General features: G+C 40.2%; 2 protein-coding genes across 5 annotated transcripts in view; one reads left to right on the top strand and one right to left on the bottom strand.

Moving 5' to 3' along the window:
• LOC101738757 (solute carrier family 12 member 6) overlaps positions 1-26,908 on the top strand; it is a 419,122-nt gene that overhangs the window by 97,080 nt on the left and 295,134 nt on the right. The gene's annotated exons all lie outside the window — the stretch shown is intronic.
• Positions 4,654-15,747, bottom strand: LOC101737960 (atlastin). Of its 2 annotated transcripts, XM_004929980.5 has the most exons (13): positions 15,605-15,746; positions 15,230-15,466; positions 14,879-15,028; positions 13,452-13,607; positions 13,223-13,372; positions 12,299-12,434; positions 10,085-10,269; positions 8,101-8,322; positions 7,748-7,996; positions 6,273-6,521; positions 5,801-6,034; positions 5,440-5,718; positions 4,654-4,773 (listed from the first exon to the last, which is right to left on the bottom strand). In XM_004929980.5, exons 2-13 carry the CDS (start codon positions 15,425-15,427, stop codon positions 4,744-4,746), a joined length of 2,238 nt encoding a protein of 745 aa, XP_004930037.1. In that variant the 5' UTR covers positions 15,428-15,466; positions 15,605-15,746; the 3' UTR covers positions 4,654-4,743. The 2 variants fall into 2 exon arrangements, with proteins under 2 accessions (XP_004930037.1, XP_062524763.1); XM_062668779.1 differs by having other exon boundaries at positions 4,654-5,718; positions 15,605-15,747.

Raw genomic sequence — 26,908 nt, 5'->3', positions numbered from 1 at the left:
GTTCTAGAATAGCGCCCTTATCGGCAAAAGTTCCAACTCCTTACAAATATGAATATTAACTTTTACGCTATCGAGAACGTTAAAAAACTCGCACTAAGCACAATGGTCGAATTTGATATTTTATTTATTTATTTTTATTGCTTAAATGTGTGGACGAGCTCACAGCCCACCTGGTGTTAAGTGGTTACTGGAGGCTATACAATTTACATCTACAACGTAAATTCGCCACCCACCTTGAGTTATAAGTTTTAAGGTCTCAGTATAGTTATAACGGCTGCCCCACCCTTCAAACCGAAACGCATTACTGCTTCACGGCAGAAACAGGCGGGGCGGTGATACCTACCCGTGCGGACTCACAAGAGGTCCTACCACCAGTTAAAATCTAACTAGGGCCGCTTTGAGTACTGGTTTCAATGCTTCGAAGTAACGACCGTCCAACTTTAATTAAACAAATTTACCGCCATTTGGAACAGATTCCTATTTCTGTTCCCGATGTTATTGGCATAAATTATATTGAGAATTTTCTATTCAATACATTGTGTATCGAATGTGTTCATTTAAACTTTTTGAAATTTAACTTGTGTCTCGTTTCACATTTTTCTCTTTACGAATTTCCCGACCAAGTTTGATGAACGATTTTAGCATTTAGATATGAAATACGATCAACATTTGATTACAACATCCACATTCTCCATATAGATTTTAGAATTAAGATTAAAAACTACCATTACCTTTGGCTTATTATGAACTACGAGCTTAATTCAACAAATCTACCATATAGTAGCAGCAACAAAAAGAGTATTTAGACTATCTGGCCGAAAGCTGTCGCTGGCTATTTGCCAATGCACCATAAAGCTCAAATATTTACAAACTCTGCCAAACAAGATGTTATCAGCTTGATAGCGCCATAGGTAATTTTTATAATTAAATCGTACTCAAGTTCTACTTTAGTGAGCAATCATCCCGTGTGGGGCCGGTCCCTAGTCGTGGGGGTAGCGAAGCTGCTGCAACGGCCGCAACGCACCATCGCGGTCAGGGTCATCCGCGGCTATCGCACCATCTTCTTCGAGGCGGCGTGTGTATTGGCTGGGACGCCACCTTGGGTCCTGGAGGCGGACCCGCTGTCTGCTGACTATCAGTGGCGGGCTGACCTTCATGCCCGGGGCGTGGCACGTCCCAGCCCCAGTGTGATCAGAGCGCGGAGGGCCCGATCTCGGCGGTCCTTGCTGGAGTCATGGTCCAGGCGGCTGGCCGATCCCTCGGCTGGTCGTAGGACCGTCGAGGCGATTCGCCCGGTTCTTGTGAATTGGGTGAATCGTGCCAGAGGACATCTCACTTTCCGGCTCAATCAGGTGCTCACTGGGCACGGTTGCTTCGGTGAGTTCCTGTACCGGATCGGAGCCGAGCCGACGGCAGAGTGCCACCATTGTGGTTGTGACTTGGACACGGCGGAGCACACGCTTGTCGCCTGCCCCGAATGGGAGGGGTGGTGCCGTGTCCTCGTCGCAAAAATACGAAACGACTTGTCGTTGCCGAGTGTTGTGGTATCGATGCTCGGTGACGACGAGTCGTGGAAGGCGATGATCGACTTCTGCGAGTGCACCATCTTGCAGAAGGAGGCGGCGGGGTGCGTGAGAGACGCACAGGCCCGCCGCCTTCGAGCGGGGGCCAGGGAGGCGGATTTCGCCCAAGCCCTGGCCCTCTAAGTGTTTCGGGTCTCCCTCACATGTCGGCCTGGGGACCGGCGAAGGGGTCCTAAGAAGACGACGTGCAAGCTGCTCTGCATGCGTCTTACGTAAGAGCATCCGGGTGATGGAAGGCCGGCTATCCTCAACTCACGCTGGTTCTGACCCAGCGGGGTATTCCGTAGGATAGACCATTCTAACCGGCACCATCTAGGGGGTATGGGCTTCGGATAGCCTGCCGACCGAGAGGGCTGGTGGTCATGGCGCCGACGACCGCCGGTTGGCGTCCCGAGGGGGAGGGTGATGGGAGAGATGTGCTCCGCACTAAATGCTTCACTTTCCTCCATTTGCCTTTTCATGAGTTCTGTCTCATGCGAGGTTTGGATGCTGGTTGTTGAGCGACAGGAGGTTTTAGTCGGTTCAACTCCGACATGCCCCGCCCTCCATCCCCAGTCGAGGGCGGAAGTCCGGTGATTTCCTCCTGGCAAAAAAAAAGTGAGCAATCATCCGCGTGGACTATTTACTTTGGGATAACGCTTAATTTTACTCGCGATTTCATTTACGCAGATGGTCAAACTGCGATATCTTCTAAGATACTCATAGGTATCTAATGATGTGAAGGGCAAATTTCTTTTAATTGAAATACTTGTAATGAATAATATATTTATTTGGATAAGGATTAATATCATCTATATAAAAACACCTTCACAAATAATGTTTTATTTAAAACAAATTTGGTTAGCTTAAAAAAGTTATCGTCAGCCAACCTTAAAATATAGACAAATGCTGTCATGGACTGTTTTTCAGAACTTTTAAACGGGAATAGTTCTTTCATACATTATTTTAGCGAAACTATAACCATTTCCGCATCGCACGCAGCGGAAACTCTCAAAAGGGAAAAAACCCTGATTTTGAAACATTATTTATTAGTGCTCCACTAGTAATGGCCTTAGCGGGACAATTTATAGCCTATAGCCTTCCTCAATAAATGGGCTATCTAACACTAAAATAACTTTTCAAATCGGACCAGTAGTTCCTAAGATTAGAGTGTTCAACCAAATAAACAAACTCTTTAGCTTTATAATATTAGTAGTATAGATGAGTTTTGTTTTTTTGTTTTTCTTTAAGCTTTATATGTTTTTGTGGGTCACCTAATGTAAGAACGCTAAGTGAATGCTGCTACTCATTCTCAGGGACATCAGTTATACGCCTTTTACGTCACTTTTGAGCTATTGGTAGTATTCTAGGTTTGCTGTCATCACCACATAGGTTGCGAACGCATACGGTAACGTCAAAAGCAGATTAGGGGCAGGACTTAATTGGGAGGCTAGACTTAATTGGGATAGTAGCTAAGAAGAAAACTGCAATTTTTCTAATTACTTAAGAGTACTGAAAGAATAAGAAGCACATTTAGAGTTCATATCTAGTACGAGCTTAGCATCATCTGAGCAATGCAAATGTGATTTCGATAACACAATACACATCACAACATAACCCCATTGTCGAAACCTATTTCACTGAAAACGGAAACACGTGGAACACATTATTTTCATCGATATTCGATTTACGAAAATTGTCGAGACGAGAAAAAAGGGGAGGAATATTAATAAAGCACGCGAAGAAATTAGTCTTTTGTTATATCGAACATCGGCTCCCTTGTGTTAAGACGAGATGGAAATATAATTGAGAATCAATGCGCTGTTATAAATGCTTCGATTGCAATAACGTCAGGAATTGAACATGACTTTGGAATATATATTTTTTTTATGAAAAATATTATAATTTCACTACATCATCATAACGTAGGTGTGGAAACTGCATATCAAATTCTTACGCCAACTATCATAGCATAAAAGTAAAAACAAAAAAAAACGTTTCTGAAGCGCCAACAACAAATCTAGTGCCAACTAAATCAACAACTTGTATTTTTTCCGCAAAGCAGTATGTTAAAGACATTCGAGTTTTGAATCTCGAGTTCCCATATGCTTAGTGGTATTTATATTGGTATACCTTTTCTCTGGTGGCCGGTAAGCTCTTAATACCAGATAGTCCGAGAGCTCGTAGAATGTATTGTACCAAAGCATCAATCCGGATCAAATTTTAATTGAATTCAAACAAAACCGCAGTCCGCCTTACAAAACAAACAAAGGTTTAATGGGAAAATTGATTTTGCTGTTCCTTGGTTATTTTAAAATTTGATATTTTAATATTTCGTAGAACGCACGCGAAGATTTGATAATAATTTCATTGAATTAGCCGGTAGTTATTTCCAAATTGTTTCAAAGTGTTGTGTCTAAATCGTGTGTTGTTGTTAAATCAACTATTCAAATGTATGTCAATATAGATTTTTGGCATGTGATTGTTCATCGCGACCTTGTAATCTGGAGGATTTTTTCGGGAATTATACGTTCCAGTAAACGTATATATGTCATGCAAATATTTTCTGGAATGGGAATAGAGCCCATGGCCGTTATGCGGGCAATCACAGGCGATAACTTCTACTCCACCGAGTCAGTCGTAATTTGTGGCAGAACGGTGGTACCCACCCCTGCCGACTCACAAGACATCCTACCACCAGTAATTACGCAAATAAAAATATTGCGGGTTTGATTTTTACTACACGATGTTACTCCTTCACCGTGGAAGTCAATCGTGAACATTTGTTATGTACGTATTTGATTAGAAAAATTCGTACCCGCCCGCCGGATTCGAACATTTGTGCATCGCAAGATACGAATGCACCGGATGTCTTATCCTTTAGGCCGCGACGACTTCATATAATAGACTATTTGTGTGTGTAACAATATTATGTGAGTTATCTAAAGTAACAATGGTTACGCAATTGTTTTTTTAATCGGTTGAAATGGAATCACTGTTTGCTATCAAAAATGGTAATTTTCATAGTCTTAACAGTTAAAGACAAAATAAAATACAGCAGTCAGTGCATAAACCCAAATAAAAGATTCGATTCATTTCACGATTGATTTTATTAATTCAAAAATTAAAAGATAGATGAAGAAGAAGTTGTCATTACTGGAAGCCGGTTCGCAAGAAGATCTTAATATTTCATCCGAGCGTAGTTGATCTCCTGCGTAAGTTAATAAACAGATTAATTTCAATACAATCGTATGTATATATTACGAACCTATCAGTCTTTCGGTATGAGGTGTGGTAAGGATACCCATTATTTATAGGGTTTGTTTCGTTATGTTTTAAACTTCAACTACTTTGTTTATTTGTACTATTCAATTTCTAAAATAATCGTCGTCCCGTGTTCCCTCAATTTTATCCCACGGTCAAATTCAAACGATATTTTTAAGATACGTATATATAAAGTAGACAGCTGCCTGCGGTGAATCATTTAGGTTTTTTTTTTTTAATGTTTAGATGGATGAACGAACTCACAGCCCACCTGGTGTTAAGTGGTTACTGGAGCCCATAGACATACATCTACGACGTAAATGCGCCACCCACTTTGAGATATTAGTTCTAAGGTCTCAAGTATAGTTACAACGGCTGCCCCACCCTTCAAACCGAAACGCATTACTGCTTCACGGCAGAAATAGGCAGGGTGATGGTATGTACCCATGCGGACTCACAAGAGGTCCTACCACCAGCAATAAACAGTTTCTGTTAACAGTCTGTGTGCAGTGGCGCAAAATATTCTGTGAACAGTCTGTAAGTCGCTCAGTATGAAGTCGATATTGTACATATTTGTACATCTATCTATCCCAACAAAAATATTCTGCTTTACCTTAATAAGTTCATTGTAGTATTTATCGGGAGCGCTGTTCATGCGATCGCGACGATTCGAGTAGAAATTAAGAAGAGCAGCTTCTTTGGCTTCCTCGTGATAGGAAGATCTATTAGCCAGGTTGACAAGATACGGAATCCCCAAAGTTGGGATCCACCAGCCCTTAAATTCTGTGGCTTTCTCCATTTTTTCTACATACACGTTAACAGCTGTAGCAATAGCTGTTTCATTCGCAGCATCGTTCAGTTCGCGCAGATCGTCATACTTCGACTTGATGAACTATAAAAAGATCATTGTTTAATTTCTTTAAAGTTTTGAGAAGAATACATATATTTTAAAATAATTTTAATTACATGAATACCTGTTTAAGTATTTCTCTCTCCATCTCATCTGGCAATTCGGGGTGAAATAGTTTCAACGCTTGTTCTGATGCTAATTTATGTTCGTTTGCCAAGTCGTTTGGATGTAAGCAGCATGTATCGGGATCCCAGAAAAGACTCATGTGATTCGTGTAGAATGACAACGCCATCATGAATTGTTTCCTATTTTTACTTCTATTGATTGCTTGCAAGTTAATAAATTGAGCTGCCATGTGCTGCAAGTTAAAAATACATTGCTAAGCTGAACAATAAAAAAGTATATTTTTAAATTCGCTCACAGAAGTAATAACTTATCACTACGCCTATTACCTGCCTCCTGCAATGAATACGAAATATCCTTCTTTAAATAATAATAAATTTAATTCTATGAACCACGAATATACTAGTTGCATTTTGTTCATTGCAGTTAATTAGGCTTTGACTTAAAGTATGGGTTTCTAAATTTCAAATTACCTGCATCAGAGATAGTTTGAATACATCTTCTGGAAATTCTGTAGGCCTATTTCGTCGCTGGTCGAATGTCTCAATGGCTTTTCTGTAGCTTTCTTGGTACTTGGCTTCATATTCGTTGTCATCTAATGGAGGTTCCTTGTTGACTAAGCCTTCCATGAAACTAGAGAAGTTCATCTTGAGTTCAGTTATAACGTGTCTGTTGTTTTGTAGATTTAATGCTTGGAGACACTTCAGTTCTTTGCCTAAATACTGTGAAAATAATAAAAAAGGAATAAATTTCAAATTTATGGAATTTTCGCATATCGTTTGAAGCAAACCGCAATCACGTATCATCTCCAGAACTGAAACGACTATATTATACTCATCACATACAGTACCCTTCGAGAGATTATTTATACCAAGTACCATACTGCTCTGCAAAAGACTCCCCTTCCACGGTGCTTCCTGAATGCTATCACCTATCTTTCTTCAAAATAAATTTGAAAAGAGTTTTCGGCGTTAGGTTACAGCTGACATAGACGTCTAAAATATTGATAACATCTACGAGCCACTGTGAGGACTCACGATTGTATAATACAAGTTAGTATGTATACCTAATAATCCTCAATTTAATATTGAAGTTCGAGAAAAACATGAAGATACAATTTCATGTCTGACGTCTGATACGAAGATAGAAGATACGATAGAAGTCGTCGGGCCTAAAGGATAAGACGTCCGGTGCATTCGTGTTGAGCGATGCACCGGTGTTCGAATCTCAGGCGGGTACCAATTTTTCTAATGAAATACGTACTCAACAAATGTTCACGATTGACTCCCACGGTGAAGGAATAATATCGTGTAATAAAAATCAGACCCGCAAAAATTATAATTTGCGTAATTACTGCAAAGCTTACCAATAAAAAGGTAATGGTAACTATTTGGTGGTCTCAGTATGGTATTATTCACTATAGCTTTTTCCTATCTAGCCAAGCAATAATGGAATATGTCTACTGTGCCGAACTCCGAACAATGATAGCAAAACATGCAGTGAAACAGCCCCTACTCATGAATCGATCTTCACCATTATTGCTCCATTATAACGCGAGACCTCATACACCACGAAAAACCGTTTTAACTGCAATTAGAAACCAATTGTCACCCTCCGTATTCGCCAGACCTTGCTCCAACGGATTACCATTTTTTGTGATTTGGACAATTTTCTACGTGATAAAAAGTTTTCTTCCGAGGAGGCAGTGCAAAATACTTTCACACAGTTTTTAGAATCTAGATCACTAGAGTTATATCGCAAAGGCATAAATGACCTTCCTGTTAGATGGCAGCAATCTATAGATAATAATGGTAGATACTTAAAGTATAATATGTATTAACTAAAATTACTCGTATAAGTTTGACATTTAAGTATTTTTTGCTTATAAGTTAACCGCACATAACTTTCTAAATAATTTAACAATAAAATAGAATAGAATTGTACTGACCTGGATGAATTTATTCTTTTCTTCATCAATGACATTTGGAATTTTTTGTCTTTTGGAATCAAAGTAAGTAGAAGCGGCTAAAACGGCTTCATTGAACAATGGTTCTACATCATTCGGATGCAAGCAAAATAAATTTTCACCGTGCACTGCTTTGACTGTATTATCAAATACTTCTTTTGCTTCGAATGCTAGTTTCCGATACTTGCCGTCGTTCATAAGGCCATAACGTGGTAATTGATCTTCTAAATCCTGAAAACACCAACGGCTTTATTTTGTTACATTGAACATATTACATAGTTATCGGTTTTCGATTGGATGAATTTTTTCATAATCGTTAAGTTCCAAACACTTACACGCTTTAATTGAGTTAGGTATGCACCGATCTCTTTTTGTGAGCCCATTTTCCCTTTTTTGTTGAACGCTTCGATTGCTTTAGCCAATGCTTGGTTATGAGTAACACGAACTCCTTCACCTGGCATACTTGGCGTGTCGGTATTGCACGCAGCATCCATGATCTTCGTGTACTTACTGGTAGCTTCCCGAATAGCTGCCATCAATGCCGCCCTCTTGGTATTCTAAAATTATAAAGAACCTTATCAGAACCATGACTTTCTTGACCTATGTACTGATTGTTTCTACTTGTCTCTTATTTTTATAATTTTATAGCATTCATAGACATGAGCACACGATCCACTAGATGGTCAGTGATCTCTGTAACTCATGAACGGCACCAATGAGAGGGGCGCTGCCTAGTCGCTGCTTACCACCAAAACCCCCCTCAAACCTCGTTTGAAAAAATACGATGCATTCAGGAAACATAAGAAGTTCATTCCAAAGCCGGTTAGCATTTTTTTTATTGCTTAGATGATTGGACGAGCTCACAGCCCACCTGGCGTTAAGTGATTACCATCCTATCATACCCATGGACATCTACAACGTAAATGCGCCACCCACCTTGAGATTACAACGGCTTCCCCACCCTTCAAACCGGAACGCGTTACTGCTTCATGGTAGAAATAGGGAGGGTGGTGGTACCTACCCGTGCGGACTCACAAGGGGTCCTACCACCAGTAATTACGCAAATTATAATTTTGCGGGTTTCATTTTTATTACACGATGTTATTCCTTCACCGTGGAAGTCAATCGTGAACATTTGTTGAGTACGTATTTCATTTGAAAAATTGGTACCCGCCTGGAATTCGAAATACCGGTGCATCGTTCAACACGAATGCACCGGACGTCTTATCCTTTAGGCCACGACGACTTATGTACATGTGCATGTGCAGAAAATACGCCTGCAGACGTACTATGAATGAACGTTTATATTAATTTTGACACTGTGACAGGCAGTGTGACGGTAAAAACGAGATAACGAGAACATCTCAAACAGTAAATCAGAGTATTCATCAAGGAGTACATGTTACAATAATCAGAGAGAACCGAACTCTCTTCGTAAGCTGAGCGATTCAATTGGAATCTCCGAGCGATCCACGAAAACTAGATTATCGAAAGTCCAATCCAGCCTTCTTCTGTGTGGAAAAAAATGGAAGTATGATAGATGGAAATGGCATTTAGTATGGCATGTGGCGTGGGTTTGGACCGGTAATCCTTCTTGGGCATAGGGTGAATAGGTTGCGGTGCGACAGTTACATCACATATTTTATTAAGGTTCCATGTTATCAGGATCACTTCGAGGATGCGATCTGGCCTGGATACATATTTCAGGTTGAGGATGTTGAGTAATGTCAATAATGTTTTTCATTATGGATCAGATTTTCACGGGACTTGCGCCGTGGTGAGAGACGAGTCTGACAAAATGTACCTTTTGCAGTCTTTTGCAGGATAGTATTTATAGATAGGCAGCGGAGTTAAGTTTTCGCCTTTCTTCTCAGAATCCGACGCATCCTGCTAATCATTTCATGGTAATTTGTCGGTAGTAGCAGTAACTTAAACTATTTTTATATCTTACTCCGTAATTCACAACTAGCTATTACTTATTTTAAGTAACTAGTGGCGGACATGATTCAAATCCTGATGTGGATTCTACTGGTGTGGATGCTACAAGCAGTAAAGTATTGGAATTATCCTTTTTATTTTTGCCGCGAATTAATGATTTGTTTTGGTTTGAATTGTATGATAGCTGTCGTGCATTATGACATCAGATCGTTAGTAATTAACATGCCCATCGTAATTTTAAAATCTCTGAGATTGATGTTCAAATTTCGTGATGTTTTTTTAGTAAAAAGGAGCAATCATTATTTAATATATTAGCCGTATGTGCTAGACATTATCATAAGTTAGGCCTCCTCCAGTCTTGATGCTCAGATTCACACTTACCTCGAAGATACTGCTAGGAGTTATCATAGAATCACTGTTGAAAGCAGTCATATAAGTTTGGAAATATGTATACATATCAGCGCATGTTACTTTAACTCCATTTATCTTTTTTATATTCAAATTTTCAGGCGCAAATATAGACGGTACAAGCTCTTTAAGAGCGTTTCTGAATTCTGTCGAAAGCTCTGTGGACAACACAGTGAACGTTCATTGGTGAGTTTCCAAAAAATAATAACAGTTAAATTATTCACCATAAAATTAAATTTGTTGTTGATCGTTTAACATTGAATAAGCTAGAGTGAAGATTTCCTCGTGTTACAGATATCGTAACAGCACATACGAAATAAGAATTGATTGGCTGTGTTGATTAAAAACCAAGCATCCTTGCATTGTGGAATCAATAATGTTTTACAGTCACTCTCTTTTGTGTCGTGATGTCTCCCGGCTTTTAGATAATTACAATGTCGTTCTTTTATATATTAATTACGACATCTTTCCACATAATTAACGGAAGCACTTTTTATTCTTTTACAACTACGTAAAAATTGTAGTTGTAAAGATATAAGGGAGATTTGTTGTTGAACACATGAACTTAGCGATGAATTGACATCCAGGTATTCACCGTATTAAGCGGACTTTTCAATATGTGAAACATTACCAATTGACAACACTAAATCATAATACATACCTAGTCAGGTCATAAATTCTGTCACATGCTTAATGTAAAATAATTGAAACAAGTTTATTCATTATGTAACCATTCATATACCAAAATGAACTTAACAAAACATAGATTCTTATGACACTAAAGTTTATTCAAAATGACCTCCGTTATTTTGAATACAGGCCTTCAATCTGCGCGGCCAGTCGTCTATCGCAGCACGAACGAGATCCATGTCAATATCGGCGGCTGCCTTAATCAAGGATGTCTCGAGTGACTCCAAATTGGGATAAGGCTTTGAGCACGCCTTTTCCTCCAAGTGTTGCCATATCTTGTAATCTAACGGATTCAAATCTGGACTGGGGGAGGGCCAGTCTTCGTGCCGGATGAAGTCGATTTCACGCGCCGCCAGCCAGTCTTGTGTGCTCTTCGCTCTATGAGCTGGCGCCGAATCTTGTTGGAATACCCAGTGCCTGTTATTGAACATGGTATGAGAAACGGGTTCCACAAGGTTCGTGAGGACTGTATTTTGATACACAACTGCATTTGTTTTTACACCTTTCTCACAAAAATGTACCTCTGTTAAGCCCCAATAAGAAACTCCCAACCATACCATGAGCGAGGATGGAAAATTACCTCGTTGGACACGCGGAATACGGTTGCTCGCTTCTTCACTACTGTGTGCGTACACCTTATCATTTTATTTATTGTAGCTCTCTTCTACGGTAAAAATTTTTTCATCCGAAAAAAGAATTTCCCGATATTTTTTTCTCGCGTACCGCTTCAACAAAGCGCGGCATCTCTTCAGTCTCAGGTCCATTAGACGAGCATTCAAACGATGTCCTGTTTTTCTTCAATATGCCCGAAGCCCTAAGTCTTCATTTAACACCCTTTTCACCGTGGTTCTGCTTAACCCCATCTGAAGGGCCAACAGTTTCTGCTTACGTTTGGGATTTCTTTGAATTCGCGCCTTCACAGCTTTTATCACTGCTGGAGTCCTAACAGACCGAGGGCGACCACTTCTTGACCTGTCATCTACACTAGAGTCTTCATTGTATCGTTTGATGGTACGATAAACGAATCTTTTGGTTATATTAAAATTTTTCAGTATGTTAAAAATTTGAATTGGCGCGTAACCGCAACGATGCAACGTAATAACTGCAACACGGTCTTCTTTAAGCGTCCACTCCATATTTAAAAATGAGTAAAATTCTAAAAGTATACATTTTTATTTTCATGAACAATTCGAAATTCGAATTCAATAAACTTTTTTGTGGCCAGCATTCTAAAAGAAAAGTTTTTACTGTGTGACAATACTTATGACCTGACTAGGTATTTGCTGGTTGTAAGGCTTTATGTGAGCGAACTAAAGGTACTATCATCCTGCTCGTTAGCGTAACAAAGGACAAGGATTCTAGTAATAAGGAATGACGATGAGAAAATACGATTATTACCTTTTGTTTGAAGTGCCAGTACACATATTGTGATGCTGTTATTTTACAAATTAATTCAGAATTATGTTAGCAATTTATAATAAAATAAATTTATTTTACCAGAAAAGTTTCCGTTGTAGCTTGGATTCGAAACTTTGAAACCGGGGTGAGGCATAAGGAAACATGAAACCTTATCGAAGCAAGAACGAATATGTTCCCGGAGGTCACATAGCTCTTTTGGCATTTTATCTGTAATCTAAAAAGATAATTGTTCAATTAACACTCAAATTTTACGCTAGCCCTATTCCGTGTTGTATTTTTTACACACAGTGTAACGCCAGAAAGTTTAATTTCATTTTTTTTTAAATTAACGCCATCTAGCGTTTGTACGTGGCGCAATGTGGAGAATCTGATTTTAAAGTTCGCATACTCGACACTGCATGTCGTGACTGTGCAATTTTGTATGTTGTTCAATGACAGACTTTGCACATCACTAACATGCAGAATCTTCGAGAAACGACACATTAATAATATAAAAGGAAAAGTTCACTTTGTCAAAGCTCTTTCGTGTAACATCTCTTGAGCTGCGAGGTGATTATATTCTTTAATTTACCAAAGTCCATTTACCAGACTCATAGACCACCTTTTGGGGAGTGACGCGACTGGGCCTCATGTAACATCGGCATACCCAGGGGCACCCTCAGACACAGACACGTTATAACAGGAAATATAAAAATATTTCCTTTACGTTCTTATATACACACATAATATATTGGGAAGCAGTGGCTTCAAACGTTTATATATATATATATATATTCTGTGCGTGTGTTTGCAACTGAACTCCTTCTAAGCGGCTGGACCGATTTCAATGAAAGTTTCTGTGTACCTTCGGGTGGATTCGAGATTGGTTTAGATTTACAAATCAGCCCGGCAGATGGCACTGCAGTTGGTATCTAGGTTATTTATCTTCCCTAGAAATAATTTATATGGCAAAACAACGTTTGCCGGGCCAGCTAGTATTCATTAAACTTCTATTGTACTTACTTCAAGTCTCTTTTTTAATAGCTCTTCACCTCCTTTGGCACCGAAAGCATGTTCATAATAGTAAGGCCAATCTCTGATAAGGAACATTAGCATCTGAAACGCTTTGGAGCCGTCTTCGTTTTTAAGTAGTTTCCCGTACTCGGTAAATAACTGAAACGATTCATTGAATTGAATTGTTGCGTTGAGAAAATAAAATAATACTTGATATGAGCCGAGTATTGAAATCTACCTGTAAGTATTGAAGATCGTCCTCTTGAAGATTCTCTTTGAGATTATAGATCTGAACGGACGATATTAGGGTAGAGAGCGCAAATATTATGGAGCAATCTCGCACTGTGCTGCTGGAGTCGAAGGTGCCTTGTGTATCCATTAACAGCACTGCCACCTGTCAAAGAAAAGAAATGTACTTTTCAAATCTTAGGTAAATAGGTCAAAATTCTTAGTCAAATTTAAACATTACTCTATACCAGAGTTTTCCAACCTTTTTTGTGCCATTCACCGATGTAACATTTTTAATTATTTTTTTGCCCCTATAGATAATTTTTAAACAGTAAAATATTGATTTGATTATTTAAGATACATAAATGGGGGGCTTTTGGGAAATAATCACTATGAAATTGTTATCAAAACACAGTAAGTAATATTTCAAAACGTATAATAAAAAACTAAAATTCTAATTCAAAATAATTTTAATACACATTTTCATATTAATTTAGTACGATTGCCCCCCTTAATTATCAAATTTCCCCTTTGTGGGGCGTGGGCCCCCTATTGGGAAACACCGCTCTATACCATCAATTAAATTTAAACCTAGATTGTAAAAAAGGAGAGTATATGGCTCCAGACTGTTTAAAAATTATAGCCGGTAAAATTGACTGACTCGGTTCTGCTGTAGCTAGTGCCTCTTACATCCGGACTGAGGGTCGTGAGTTGGATTGCCACACCGGGCAAACATTCATGTGATGAACAGGCTTGTGTGCTCCCTGTTTTGATGTATTACTGGTGGTAGGACCTCTTGTGATTCAGCATGGATAGATACCAACCACCACCCTGCTTTCCGTGAAGCAGAAATGCGTTTCAGTTTGTACTATACTGAGACGTTAGAATTCATATCTCAAGGTAGGTGGCGGCATTTACGTTGTAGATCTCTATAGGCTTCGGTGACCACTTAACATCAGGTGGGCCGTGAGCTCGTTGCTTATATTGGTGGAAGATGCAGCCAGCTTGGAACATGAATTAACATACATAACACACATAAAACTGAAAAGATCGGCTGCTTTATGACAGAAATAGGCAGGGTAGACTCGTGGCACCAATATGTGTGTATCATAGTGCAGGATGACCTAAATTGGAGTCAGATGACGGTATATGACTTGTTCCCGGTTTGTTACTATTATTATTTTAACCACTCACATAGGAAAATCACTCATACGGCCTCTATCTCCAAAGTGTTTTACGAGTCCTCATCTTTTATTATTATTTTCCCTTCATTGAGCTCTAAACTTTTTCCAATTTAAGGTCAAATGATTTTCGAAGTGACCATCATTCATATAACCGCGTAAAGTGAGTCGAAGGAAAACATTAGGTCCAAGTGTGGCCATGCAAATTCTTATGTTTTTGAACTTTATAATCATTATACACATTAAACAAGCTGACCTTTTCTCCTGCAGCTGTAGTGGTGATAAATGGCTCCGGATACATTAGTATGCCCGTAGTATGCCTTTCAGATCCTCCCTTCCAGCTGAATCCGATTAAAGGGTCTGTTTCGTTCCCCAACCAGTCGCCATTTTCGTTTCGCTTTTCCGTCTACGACAACAAGAAGCTGAACTTTTAGTTTTTTTTGTAAAATAAGTTTTTAGCCTGAATTCACAGTAGCATTTGATTTTAACTCCTCTTTTGGACAAGCATCTTCAATATATTCGAAAAAATTCAAAACAATAACGACAAATGATATTCAACAATCTAATTATAATTTTTATTAAAAAATAAAGATAAAGTGATAAATACCGGTGAGTTGAGGTAGCGGAGGAAGTAGCTTAGCAAGAAGGACTTTCCTCCACGGTAGGCGCCCGCTACGCTAACCACCACCAGCGGCAGATCTTTTACATCCTCACGCAGTAAAATTCTCTGGAGTGTGTTATCTTCAAGCACATAATTGTGATTGTCATTCACATTGACTACCTGAACGGATCGTAGACCACTCATATTGATTAGGTCTTCAATATTCCTGTTAGATTCAATTGCCTGAAACAAATTAGGTTATATTTTACTATAGGTCAAAGATGATGTGAGAATGTTGACGCTAAAGGAGTATAAAACACACTGCTCCGTAGCCTTAAATATGTAGTGTATTAGTTTATTGAAATGCAAATAGCAACTTACTCCGAAAGAAAATAACGTCTTTTCCAGCGAGCGCCACAATGTAATGAGAAAAATAAACCAAACACTAGCTTTTTATACTGTTTTTCAAAATTATTTTCCTTTCTATCCACCTCTTATCATATAGTCACCACAAACTACACGATACTTGCAGTGGTCATATGCAGATAGTAAATAAAATGAAATAGTTTAGATAATAAAATATTTACCTATTATTTATTCATTTGTATGCATTTGCGAATTTGATATTTTCACAAAGAGATCTTCGTAATTATTTAAAAAAAAAACGGTGTTAACAATAAAAAAATTAGAGAACTAGTGACGGGAGTTTAAAATTTATATTTGTAAGGAATTTTTCTGACGCATGAACGCCTAGATCTGAGGATGTATCAACAACAATATGTATGTATTTAGGGACAATTCGGATAATTTCAGCAGAAATAGGTCAGATTAAGTACCAGGGCGTACAATATGCTTTACCACTGGTTATTACGTAGTCAAGTTTACAAATTTACAGAATCGATGTCATGTACAGTTTTGTTATTGTCGCGCAGCTTTCGATTACACAAATGCTAAGTGCGGAATGAATTTAATAAAAAATAAATTTAAATACTCACAAGCAGACAATGAAGGCTCATTAGGACTACTAAAATGACCATAGTCACCCAAAGAGAAATTAAGAGGGCTATGCTCGGAGTTTCTCTGCAAGATTGAATCAAGAATGAGGAGATTCGCAGGAGAACCGTGATAACAGACATACCCTTGATTGAAGTGGCAATGAGTGAGGGTCATTACTCGTAAGCCTTTGGCACTTTGCTTTTCTTGATTTGAACTTTGACATTTAGCCGTTTTGGCCAAAAAAAAATTCAATTGGCCACCATACACCGGAAGACGAAGTGTGGGAAGACCTTCCACAATTTGCACTGACGACCTGTTGAAGATCGCGAGAATCCGCCGGATGAGAGCAGAATTGTAGTGAAACTTGGAAAAAGCCTGTATACAGTAGTGGATCTATGTGAGCTTATGATGAATTCCACGATGTTTCCCGAGCGCTATGACATGTCCTTCTTCAAACGAGGCTTGTGGAGAGTATTAAGAGGTAGGCAGCGGCTTGGCTCTGCCCCTGGCATTGCTGAAGTCCATGGGCGACGGTAACTACTCACCATCAGGTGGGCCGTATGCTCGTCTGCCTAAAAGGGCAAGAAAAAAATAAGAATTGAAATACTTAAATAAGTCGTTTTGATAGAAATGCAGACTTAATTCCAGATTCCCTAGTCAAGATATTGGGCCAATGAAATAAAATTGTTCTATCGTTATTGGTTCAAAAAGTGTTCTCAAGTTAAACGAACGTCGTGAAATTTGTTCAAATTAAATTAAAATATTTCTTTACATGTGTATACACAGACATAGGGCAAGCCAATGAAAGTTGTGTATGATTTCCCAAGATCACATAAATGTATTATTGGATCTATGTACATATATCTTGAGGCTCCAGCTGAATATTTATTATCAAGTACTATTTGATTTGGAAATAACAATTCATTCAATATTTAAACTGACGTCTTTTTTTGTATAGTATATTTGCTTCGGATTACGCGACTCATAGACATAATTGTAATTTAATCAATTGATAATTCAATTACGTCCACAACTCGCCAAAATTGTCCGTGTCTAAGAAAATTGTGAAGTATCCGAATAACTTCAGAATTAATAAAATTAAATGAAAAACCGCAAGATTTTACTGTAAAAGTATGTTAATTTTAATTAAAAATATTATAAACAAATACTCCTCGATTTGATGATGATGACACAGACATGACTTCTACGATGAAAGAATAGCATCTTGTTATAAAAATAAAAATTATATAATTATAAAATTTGCGTAATTGCTATACAGTTCAGACACAGACTTCGAGTCTCAAGATGGGAGGTGGCATTCGTATAATAATATGTTGTCCGTGGGTAACGCTTAGCACCAGGAGGGCCGTGAGCACGTTCACCTTTCTATGCGTAAGAAAATCTTGCGAGATTTGTAAAATGATATTGAAAGAAAATTTGCAAATCGGAGCAAGTAAAACTATAAATATTCCTCACATTCAAACATTCGACCACTATCAGTTTTTATCTGTGTAACCAACACATGATATATTCGTTTCGGAATTCCCTTCGAATTCGCTGTAATTGTGGTTTTACAATAGCAGTAAATATATTAAATAAAAATATGTATTTAATGAAAAAAATAACTAAAAACAATTGATATAATAATTATGTATGTGTGTACATACCTATAAGACATTCATTATTCCTCGAAAACTGCTCTGCGGTATCTACGAAAACGGGCAGGATGGTCGTGCATATCGACGCTTGAAAGGCAAACGTGACTAAGCGACAATGTGTGAACTTTACAGTAGACGAATTTAAAGTTGAAATACCTGAAAAAAAAGTCTATTTTAACGAATCTAGCTGTAGGATTGAAATTATCTTAATAGACCTAGAAATATATATTTTTTGCGCATCGAATATGATTATTGCCTATCATTTATGTATAAAGCAGTTATTGTCGCTTAGTCACGTTTACCTTTCAAGCGTCGATATGTATACATACAACACTGACTCACAATATGTCCTACAAAATTTAACTATTTTAATTGTAAGCGGAGAATTTTAAAATACCTATTTGAATTATTGCAGGAACAATGTTTACGGTTGAATCCAAAGCGGAATTCTTAGACATTGAATTAGGATACGCTGTTGATCGTGACCATAGTTTTCTTAAACTCCTATATCATAATATACTATTCGATAATCTCAGTTATGAGCGGAACATCTGGTGCACAGGTCTTAGTGGCCAAATGAGGCGTAGTCAATTTGCAACACGGCACCCATCTCCGTTCAATGGTCTATAATGACACCTGAACTAGAAAACGAAGTTTATATGAAGCTGTCCATTGTTGGTAGGCTTTCTTAAGATTTTTTTTTTTTTATTGCTTATATTGGTGGACGAGCTCACAGCCCACCTGGTGTTAAGTGGTTACTGGAGCCCATAGACATCTACAACGTAAATGCGCCACCCACCATGAGATATAAGTTCTAAGGTCTCAGTATAGTCACAACGGCTACCCCACCCTTCGAACCGAAACGCATTACTGCTTCACAGCGGAAATAGGCGGGGTGGTGGCACCTACCCGTGCGGACTCCCAAGAGGTCCTACCACCAGTGATTACGCAAATTATAATTTTGCGGGTTTGATTTTTATTACACGATGTTATTCCTTCACCGTGGAAGTCAATCGTGAACATTTGTTGAGTACGTATTTCATTAGAAAAATTGGTACCCGCCTGCGGGATTCGAACACCGGTGCATCGCTACACACGAATGCACCGGACGTCTTATCCTTTAGGCCACGACTAATTATAGCACGTACAAAATCCGATATATATTAATAAATATCCGATATATTATTAACTAGCGACCCGCCCTCGCTTCGCTTCGGAAACATTAAAACACACATGAAACCAAAAAAATATTTTTTTTTTTTTTTTAAAGTAGCCTATGTTCATCAGGGACAATGTCGGCTTCTAATGGAAAAAGAATTTTTCAAATCGGTCCAGTAGTTTCGGAGCCTATTCGAAACAAACAAACAAACAAATCTTTCCTCTTTATAATATTAGTATAGATATAGATAATAGGCGACCACAGGCTTCTTAAGACAGCACTTTGGGAAAAGACAAGAAAAAAATGTTTTTGAAGCTCTCTTAGCTGTTCGTAAATTGGACTTAATTTAATTTCATCCATTAAGGACCCATTTACTGACAATCTACCATACCCGATCCTGTAGACCGAATAGTAAACAGTCGACGTCGCCCAAAGCACGTCATAACGGATCCTCCCGATCCATTAACGGTGCTTTTAGGTACCACAAGCACTGGTCACCGTCCTCGTCGAACCCGTCACTTGCGACAAAGGGCTCGACGAGCGAATTAACCCATAGACACAGCCTACTGAGTTTCCCGCCGGATCTTCTCAGTGGATCGCGTTTCCAATCCGGTGGTAGATTCTGCGAAGCACTGCTCTTGCTAGGGTCAGTGTTAGCATCACTCCGGTTTGAGTCCCGTGAGACACCTACTAGCCAAGGTTACGCTAAAATAGCCGCTCAAGCTTAGGTAGGAAAAAAAAAGATAATCTTTTTCAAGAATAATATGTATGTACTATAAATTGCTTATATTAATTGGCTTGTCAAATGTGTTTACATCAGCCTTTATTTGGAAATAAAAACCGTAGTATTGGCTACTGAAACGTTAGGGTCCTCAACATAGTGAAAAGACACGGCCGGTTAAAGACTAATATTGTACTATACAAATCACGGTCGGGGTGGGGCCTGACCTGTCGGCGGAGCAGTGCGGCTTCCGGGCCGTTCGACCGTGGATGCAATTCTTCGCGTGCGGTCCCTCTCGGACGAGGCCGTTTCTCGGGGTGGGGTGGCGCTGGCGGTGTCTCTTGACATCGCTAACGCATTTAACACCCTGCCCTGGACCGTGATAGGAGGGGCACTGGAGAGGCATGGAGTGCCCCTCTACCTCCGCCGGCTGGTTGGGTCCTATTTGGGGGCCAGGTCGGTCGTATGTACCAGGTACGGTGGGACCCTTCATCGTTTTCCGGTCGTGCGTGGTGTTCCGCAGGGGTCGGTTCTCGGCCCCCTCTTGTGGAATATCGGGTACGACTGGGTGCTGAGGGGTGCTCTCCTCCCGGGCCACGTTGGTCGTGGCCCGGGGGAATGATTATAGAGAGTCTGCCCGTCTCGCCACAGCGGGGGTGGCCCTCGTCGTCGGAAGGATAAAGAGGCTGGGTCTCGACGTGGCGCTCAGTAAATCCGAGGCTCTGTGGTTTCACGGGCCGCGGGGGGCGCCACCCGTTGACGCCCACATCGTGGTTGGAGGCGTCCGGATAGGGGTCGGGGTGCAGTTGAAGTACCTCGACCTCGTGTTGGACAGCCGGTGGGCTTTTCGTGCTCACTTTGCGGAGCTGGTCACCCGATTGATGAGGACGGCCGGTTCTTTGAGCCGGCTGCTCCCGAATATTGGGGGACCGGATCAGGTTGTGCGCCGCCTCTACGCGGGGGTGGTGCGATCGATGGCCCTGTACGGTGCACCTGTATGGGCTGAGCCGCGAAACCGGGCCACTATGGCTCGGTTCCTGCGCCGGCCGCAGCGCACCGTTGCCATCAGGGTCATCCGCGGATATCGCACCGTCTCCTTCGAGGCGGCGTGTGTGTTGGCGGGGACGCCGCCATGGGAGCTGGAGGCGGAGTCGCTCGCTGCCGACTATCGGTGGCGCAGCGAGCTTCGTGCTCGGGGCGTGGCGCGTCTCCCCGAAAGTGAGCTGCGGGCGCGGAAGGCCCATTCTCGGCGGTCCGTGCTCGAGTCGTGGTCGAGGCGATTGGCCAACCCCACGTGGGGGCTACGGACCGTCGAGGCGGTTTACCCAGTCTTTGATGACTGGGTGCATCTTGGCGAAGGACGTCTCACCTTTCGTCTGGTGCAGGTGCTGACCGGGCACGGATGCTTTGGGAAGTACCTGCGCCGGATAGGGGCTGAGCCAACGACGAGGTGTCACCATTATGGACACGATCTGGACACGGCGGAGCATACGCTCGCTGTCTGCCCCGCTTGGGAGGTGCAGCGCCGTGTCCTGGTCGCAAAGATAGGACCTGACTTGTCGCTGCCTGGCGTCGTGGCATCGATGCTTGGCGGCGATGAGTCCTGGAAGGCTATGCTCGACTTCTGCGAGTGCACCATCTCGCAGAAGGAGGCGGCGGGGCAAGTGAGGCAAAGCTCTCCTCACTACGCAGAAACCCGCCGCCGCCGAGCAGGGGGTCGGGACCGGGGTCGTATCCGTGACCTGGCCCCCTAAGAGCTAGGGGTCCCACCCGTTTTGTGCGGGGAGAGACCCAGTCGTGGGGTGGCGTGCTTTGCACGCTCACCCGCAGTAGGAAGCCGGGTGATGGTAGACCGCGTTCCCCCGACCGCTCTGGGGGAAAGTGTAACGCGGCGCCATCAAAGCGGGCTCTCGGCCCGCTGAACGAGGGAACCGGTGGTCGTGTCGCTGGCGGCCGCCGGTCCGGCGTCCGTGGGACGGTGGGACGGATGTAATGTGCTCTGCGTCAACCCTGTCCCGCCGTTTCAATAGCCCCGACTGGGCTCCGGCCCGGTCCGAGGTAGGGCGCCGGTTGTGAGCGGCAGCAGTTTTTAGTGAGGTTTAACTCCCACATACCCCACCAGCCGCGCGAGCGGGGATCCGGCGATTCTACTGTGGAAAAAAAAAAAAATACAAATCACGGACTTAGCAAATGTTAGAGATGCTGGCTACAAAATGCACACCTATTACCATATAAAATAAGTCTCTATACTAAACAATTGAGACTTAGACCTTAGACGGCGGCATTTACGTAGTGATTGATTTATTAGAGTCCCGATAGTCAGTAAACAAAAAAAAACTAGACTATAGAAATTAGTCTCGTATTTTCGGAGTTTTTGTTTCACAACGCTATTACACATTGTTCGAATTTGTACAGACGTTAATGATATAGTGGACTATATTTAATTATTTAGGTATATTTAATTGCCACACTAGATAAAAATTTTAGGATTCAAACAATATTTTACAAAGGCAGAGAAGAATGTGAATTAGAGTCGATTTCGAATTTCGAATGTTGAATCGTCTGTGTTGCTTACTAAACAATGTGCCAATCGGTCAGATTCAGTGAAGATACTTAAATATATTACTTTGAGGGCATCACAGCTAGCACGCATTTAACAACAACTATTTACACTTTGATTCAGTAAGCTTCTACTTGACTGGTGGTAGGACCTCTTGTGAGTCCGCGCGGGTAGGTACCACCGCCCTGCCTATTTCTGCCGTGAAGCAGTAATTCGTTTCGGTTTGAAGGGTAGGGTAGCCGTTGTAACTATACTGAGATCTTAGAACTTATATCTCAAGGTGGGTGGTGCATTTACGTTGTGGATGTCTATGGGCTCCAGTAACCACTTAACCAGCTGGGCCGTGAGCTCGTCCACCCATCTAAGCAATATAAAAAAAGCTACAATTTTGACTTTTTGCGTACAATAACTAAGCTTTAATAAAACTCACTCAAATCAAACTCAAACAGCAATAACAAACGCTGGTACGCTTAAATAAACCAAATATAATACCGATCTCCAATTTTGTTTCATTGTCACGAAATATTGGATCGAGTGCTGTCAATAATAAACAGCGCTTTATCTTTTAACGAGCGTATTTTCTAGATAATAAGCTTCATGAAACTTTACAGGTTCGATTGCTACGATTAAGATATTATTTAGGAATTAAGTAATTCTCATGGTTATTTAGGATTCGTTTGGAAAATGAAGCAAATAGATCACAACGTAAATGAGGTCGTTCAGTATGAGACACTGCCGTTCGTAGCCAAATGTGTCACATACCAGACGTCTTCAAATTTAACCAAGTATAAGGTAGCTAACTAGCAAACTAAGAAGTAAGCCTTAACAGAACTGTGATTTTAACAACTGTTTTTTTTTTATTGCTTAGATGGGTGGACGAGCTCACAGCCCACTTGGTGTTAAGTGGTTACTGAAGCCCATAGACATCTACAACGTAAATACGCCACCCACCTTGAAATATAAGTTCTAAGGTCTTAGTATAGTTAGTTAAAACGGCTACCCCACCCTTCAAACTGAAACGCATAATTTTTTTACGGCAGAAATAGGCAGGGTGGTGGCACCTGCCCGTGCGGCCTCAAGAAGTCCTACCACAGGTAAAGTTTTTTTTTTATGATATTTTTTCCAAATTTTAAACTTCGAATGGCTCTCTTGAAAAGTTACAAAAATGTTGCTTAGCCCAACCAGTCTTTCACCCCTCGATATTGTCGCTAAACCATAACTACATTACTTACAAATATTATATTTCGTTTCTTGATTTACCCCCTTTTGATGCCATCGAATTGTTACCCCGTTTTATTTCCTTAACGATCGTCTAATTGAACCAAACTACTGCTAAACGTTACGTCTTTAATTAACAGCTATTTATTGGACAGTTAAACACGATTTATTGGCAATTTTTATAGCAGCCTACAATTTATTTGAATTTATCGAAACAGTTCATTCAGAAACAAAGCTAAGGAATTCCGGGCTAGGAACCCATTTTCTATGATAGGGTCCTTTGCCTTACGATAGGAGTATTGTCATACTAGCTTTTGGAGCTTACTCTCAAACTCTATAGCTAATGACAAGCCGTACATACTACATAATGTACTTTACGAAAAGGAAAAAAAAGGTTTCACGGTCATTGAGTATATATAGGCAAATGGAGTAAATTAAAGTATCTCTTATAATCTATACAAATAAATAAAATTGGAGTATCTGTTTGTAATATTGAAATAACCGCTTTTTACTACATGCATAATGATATGAAGATATATACAGTACATACACCAAAATAACATATTTTACAATTTTTGTCTGTCTGTTCCGATTAATCTCTGGAACGGCTGGACGAGACTTTCACTAGGTAGCTGATGATATAAGGAGTGACTCAGGCTACTTTTTTTAGACTAGCTTCGCTCTGCGGCGTCACCCGCAGTACAACAATAACCGCGGGTAACATCGCGGGGGTAACATCAGCTATCAATAATAAAATTTAATGTTTCCGAAGCGAAGCGAGGGCAGGTTGCTACTATATATAATATAAAGCATGTATTTACCTTTATTATTTAGGTTAAATGAATTCGATCAAATATTATACATTAATCATCTTATACAGACATAAAACGTAATGTAATGTTTATTTTAAAATCGAAATATTTTGCCTAGATAACCTAGTAATGTCGAGTAGACTTTTTATGAATGAGAGATTACTGGTGGCCCAGAGGCCTTTCCAGTTTCACCGGGACACATGTTTGAGCAAAGGCTTAGCCAGGAGGAGTGAGATTAGCTAACAGCTGCCCGAACTCTTCCAAAGGAGACCTAGCAACTCAAGAGCAGCTGCTTCGCGAATAAATTTACTACCGGATCGGATTCACGACCTGCTGAGAAGATCCGTCTAGAAACTTTTTCTAAACTAGAGGCTAGCTATGATGTGCCCATTGAATAAAATATAATTTTATAGTTAGGCTAAATCTGGGAAAATATGTATGGTATTTTTGAATGATTTTTTTTTGTCAACACTCTACAAAATTTAGTGTGTCGGGGGCTTTGAATATTATCGATTCTCTAGCAGTATATTCTAATATAATAGCTTACAAGAGTATTCAATAGAGCAAAATTATCAGTTACATTACTGTAAGTCATAACTTCTCTGAGATCAAAGTTTTTCGATACCGCATCTGAACCACACTGATAGAATAATACGGACATCTCAATAAGTTTTCCCATTTCTGATGGATGAAGGATCGACATTAGAGTTATTTGGGAGTTATTCTAGTCTGAGATGCCGCGGCGAATCCTTCGGGAAACTTCAAAATCCGTTAGCGATAGCTCTCCATGATAGATTAGCTTTCAAACAGACTAACAAAAGTTAAGTCAACAAAAAAAATGTGTGCGTGTACTAGTGTACACACGTAAGAAGTGAAACTTGTTTATGGCCTTATTTTTCGAAAAATGATCTACATGCAACTTTCTAGAAATTGGTTAAATAAAGTTAAATTAGATAAAGTTTAAACAAAAGGATTTTATTATCATAGACATGAATACAAATAATACAATTATTTCACTTTACCTTTTTGCTACTAAGATTATTACAGCATTTTAATAATACATCTCTTTGATATCATAATACCCTGGTACTTTTCTTCCTATAAATTAATAATAATAGCACGGTCCACGTGGTGTTAAATGGGGTTCCTGAGGTTCGTGAAGTTTGACCCACCTTGAGACATGAGGTCGATTTCTCAAATCCGAAACCATGCTTCAGAACATACCGCCGTTAATTATTAATAAATCTCTTTGCTATCATAATACCCTGGTACTTTTCTTCCTATTATTTTACGTAATAACAGTAATAAATAGCACGGTCCACGTGATATTATTAAGTGGGCTCCCTGAGATTATTGGAATTACAAAATGATTTCCGTAATCCACCTGGAGACATGAGGTCAATTTCTCAAATCGGAATCCATACTTCAGAACATACAGCCGTTAATTAATAAAGAAGGCTGTACGTCAGAGTAAAGTTATAATAATACATCTCTTTGATATCATAATACCCTGGTACTTTTCTTCCTATTATTTTACGTAATAACAATAATAGCACGGTCCACGTGATATTAAGTGGGTTACCTGGGATTATTGCAATTACAAAATGTATTCCGTGACCCACCTTGAGACATGAGGTCGGTTTCTCAAATGCGCATCCATACTTCAGAACATACAGCCGTTAATTAAAAGATGGCGCGTAACGGAAAAAAGTGACGCGTAACCGAAAAACGTGACGGTAAATTTTTTTCCAACGCCGATAAGGAAGTTTCACTTCAATTATTTAAGTACTCTCGTATGTGCTCGTTCTGTTATGCGGAGTCTCCCGATTAGGTTTTTAAAAAATAATTTTGCAAAAGAGATTTCACTTTTATTAGTTTAATTACACATTTTACTGGTGGTAGGACCTCTTGTGAGTCCGCGCGGGTAGGTACCAACACCCTGCCTATTTCTGCCGTGAAGCAGTAATGCGTTTCGGTTTAAAGGGTGGGGCAGCCGTTGTAACTATACTGAGATCTTAGAACTTATATCTCAAGGTGGGTGGCGCATTTACGTTGTAGATGTCCATGGGCTCCAGTAACCACTTTACACCAGGTGGGCTGTGAGCTCGTCTGAGCCATCTAAGCAATAAAAATAAAATAAAAACAATTAAATTATAGGAATTGGCAGAAAGGAGATATTGTCTAAGACCGCTCCCGATGGGTGACTGAATACGACTGACTGACTCTCGGTCGGTAACTATAAGAGATTTCTTACTATTCTTATTCAGCATCAGTGGTTATTAAAAAGGATGTAACATCACTTTAACTAACATGGGGAGTCTGTAACAGTACCCACCCAGTAATATAAAACTTAAAACAAATAAACATTTAAAGAGCTGCAATTTGCGTGATCATAGGTGATGGGGCGAGCTATGAGACCACACGGATAGCATAAAGCACCTACTAATTCTGCCGCGAAGCACTTATTTTTTGCGGTTCGAAAGTTTCGGCCAGTTTTTTTATTGCCCTTGTAGGCAGACGAGCCTGAGCATACGGCCCACCTGATGGTGAGTGGCTACCGT

The sequence above is a fragment of the Bombyx mori genome, chromosome 5, assembly GCF_030269925.1.
Source record: "Bombyx mori chromosome 5, ASM3026992v2".
NCBI classification, from domain to species: Eukaryota; Metazoa; Arthropoda; class Insecta; order Lepidoptera; family Bombycidae; genus Bombyx; species Bombyx mori.
Note: the sequence above shows the minus strand (reverse complement) of the source record. Positions and strands in the feature narration are given on the sequence as shown.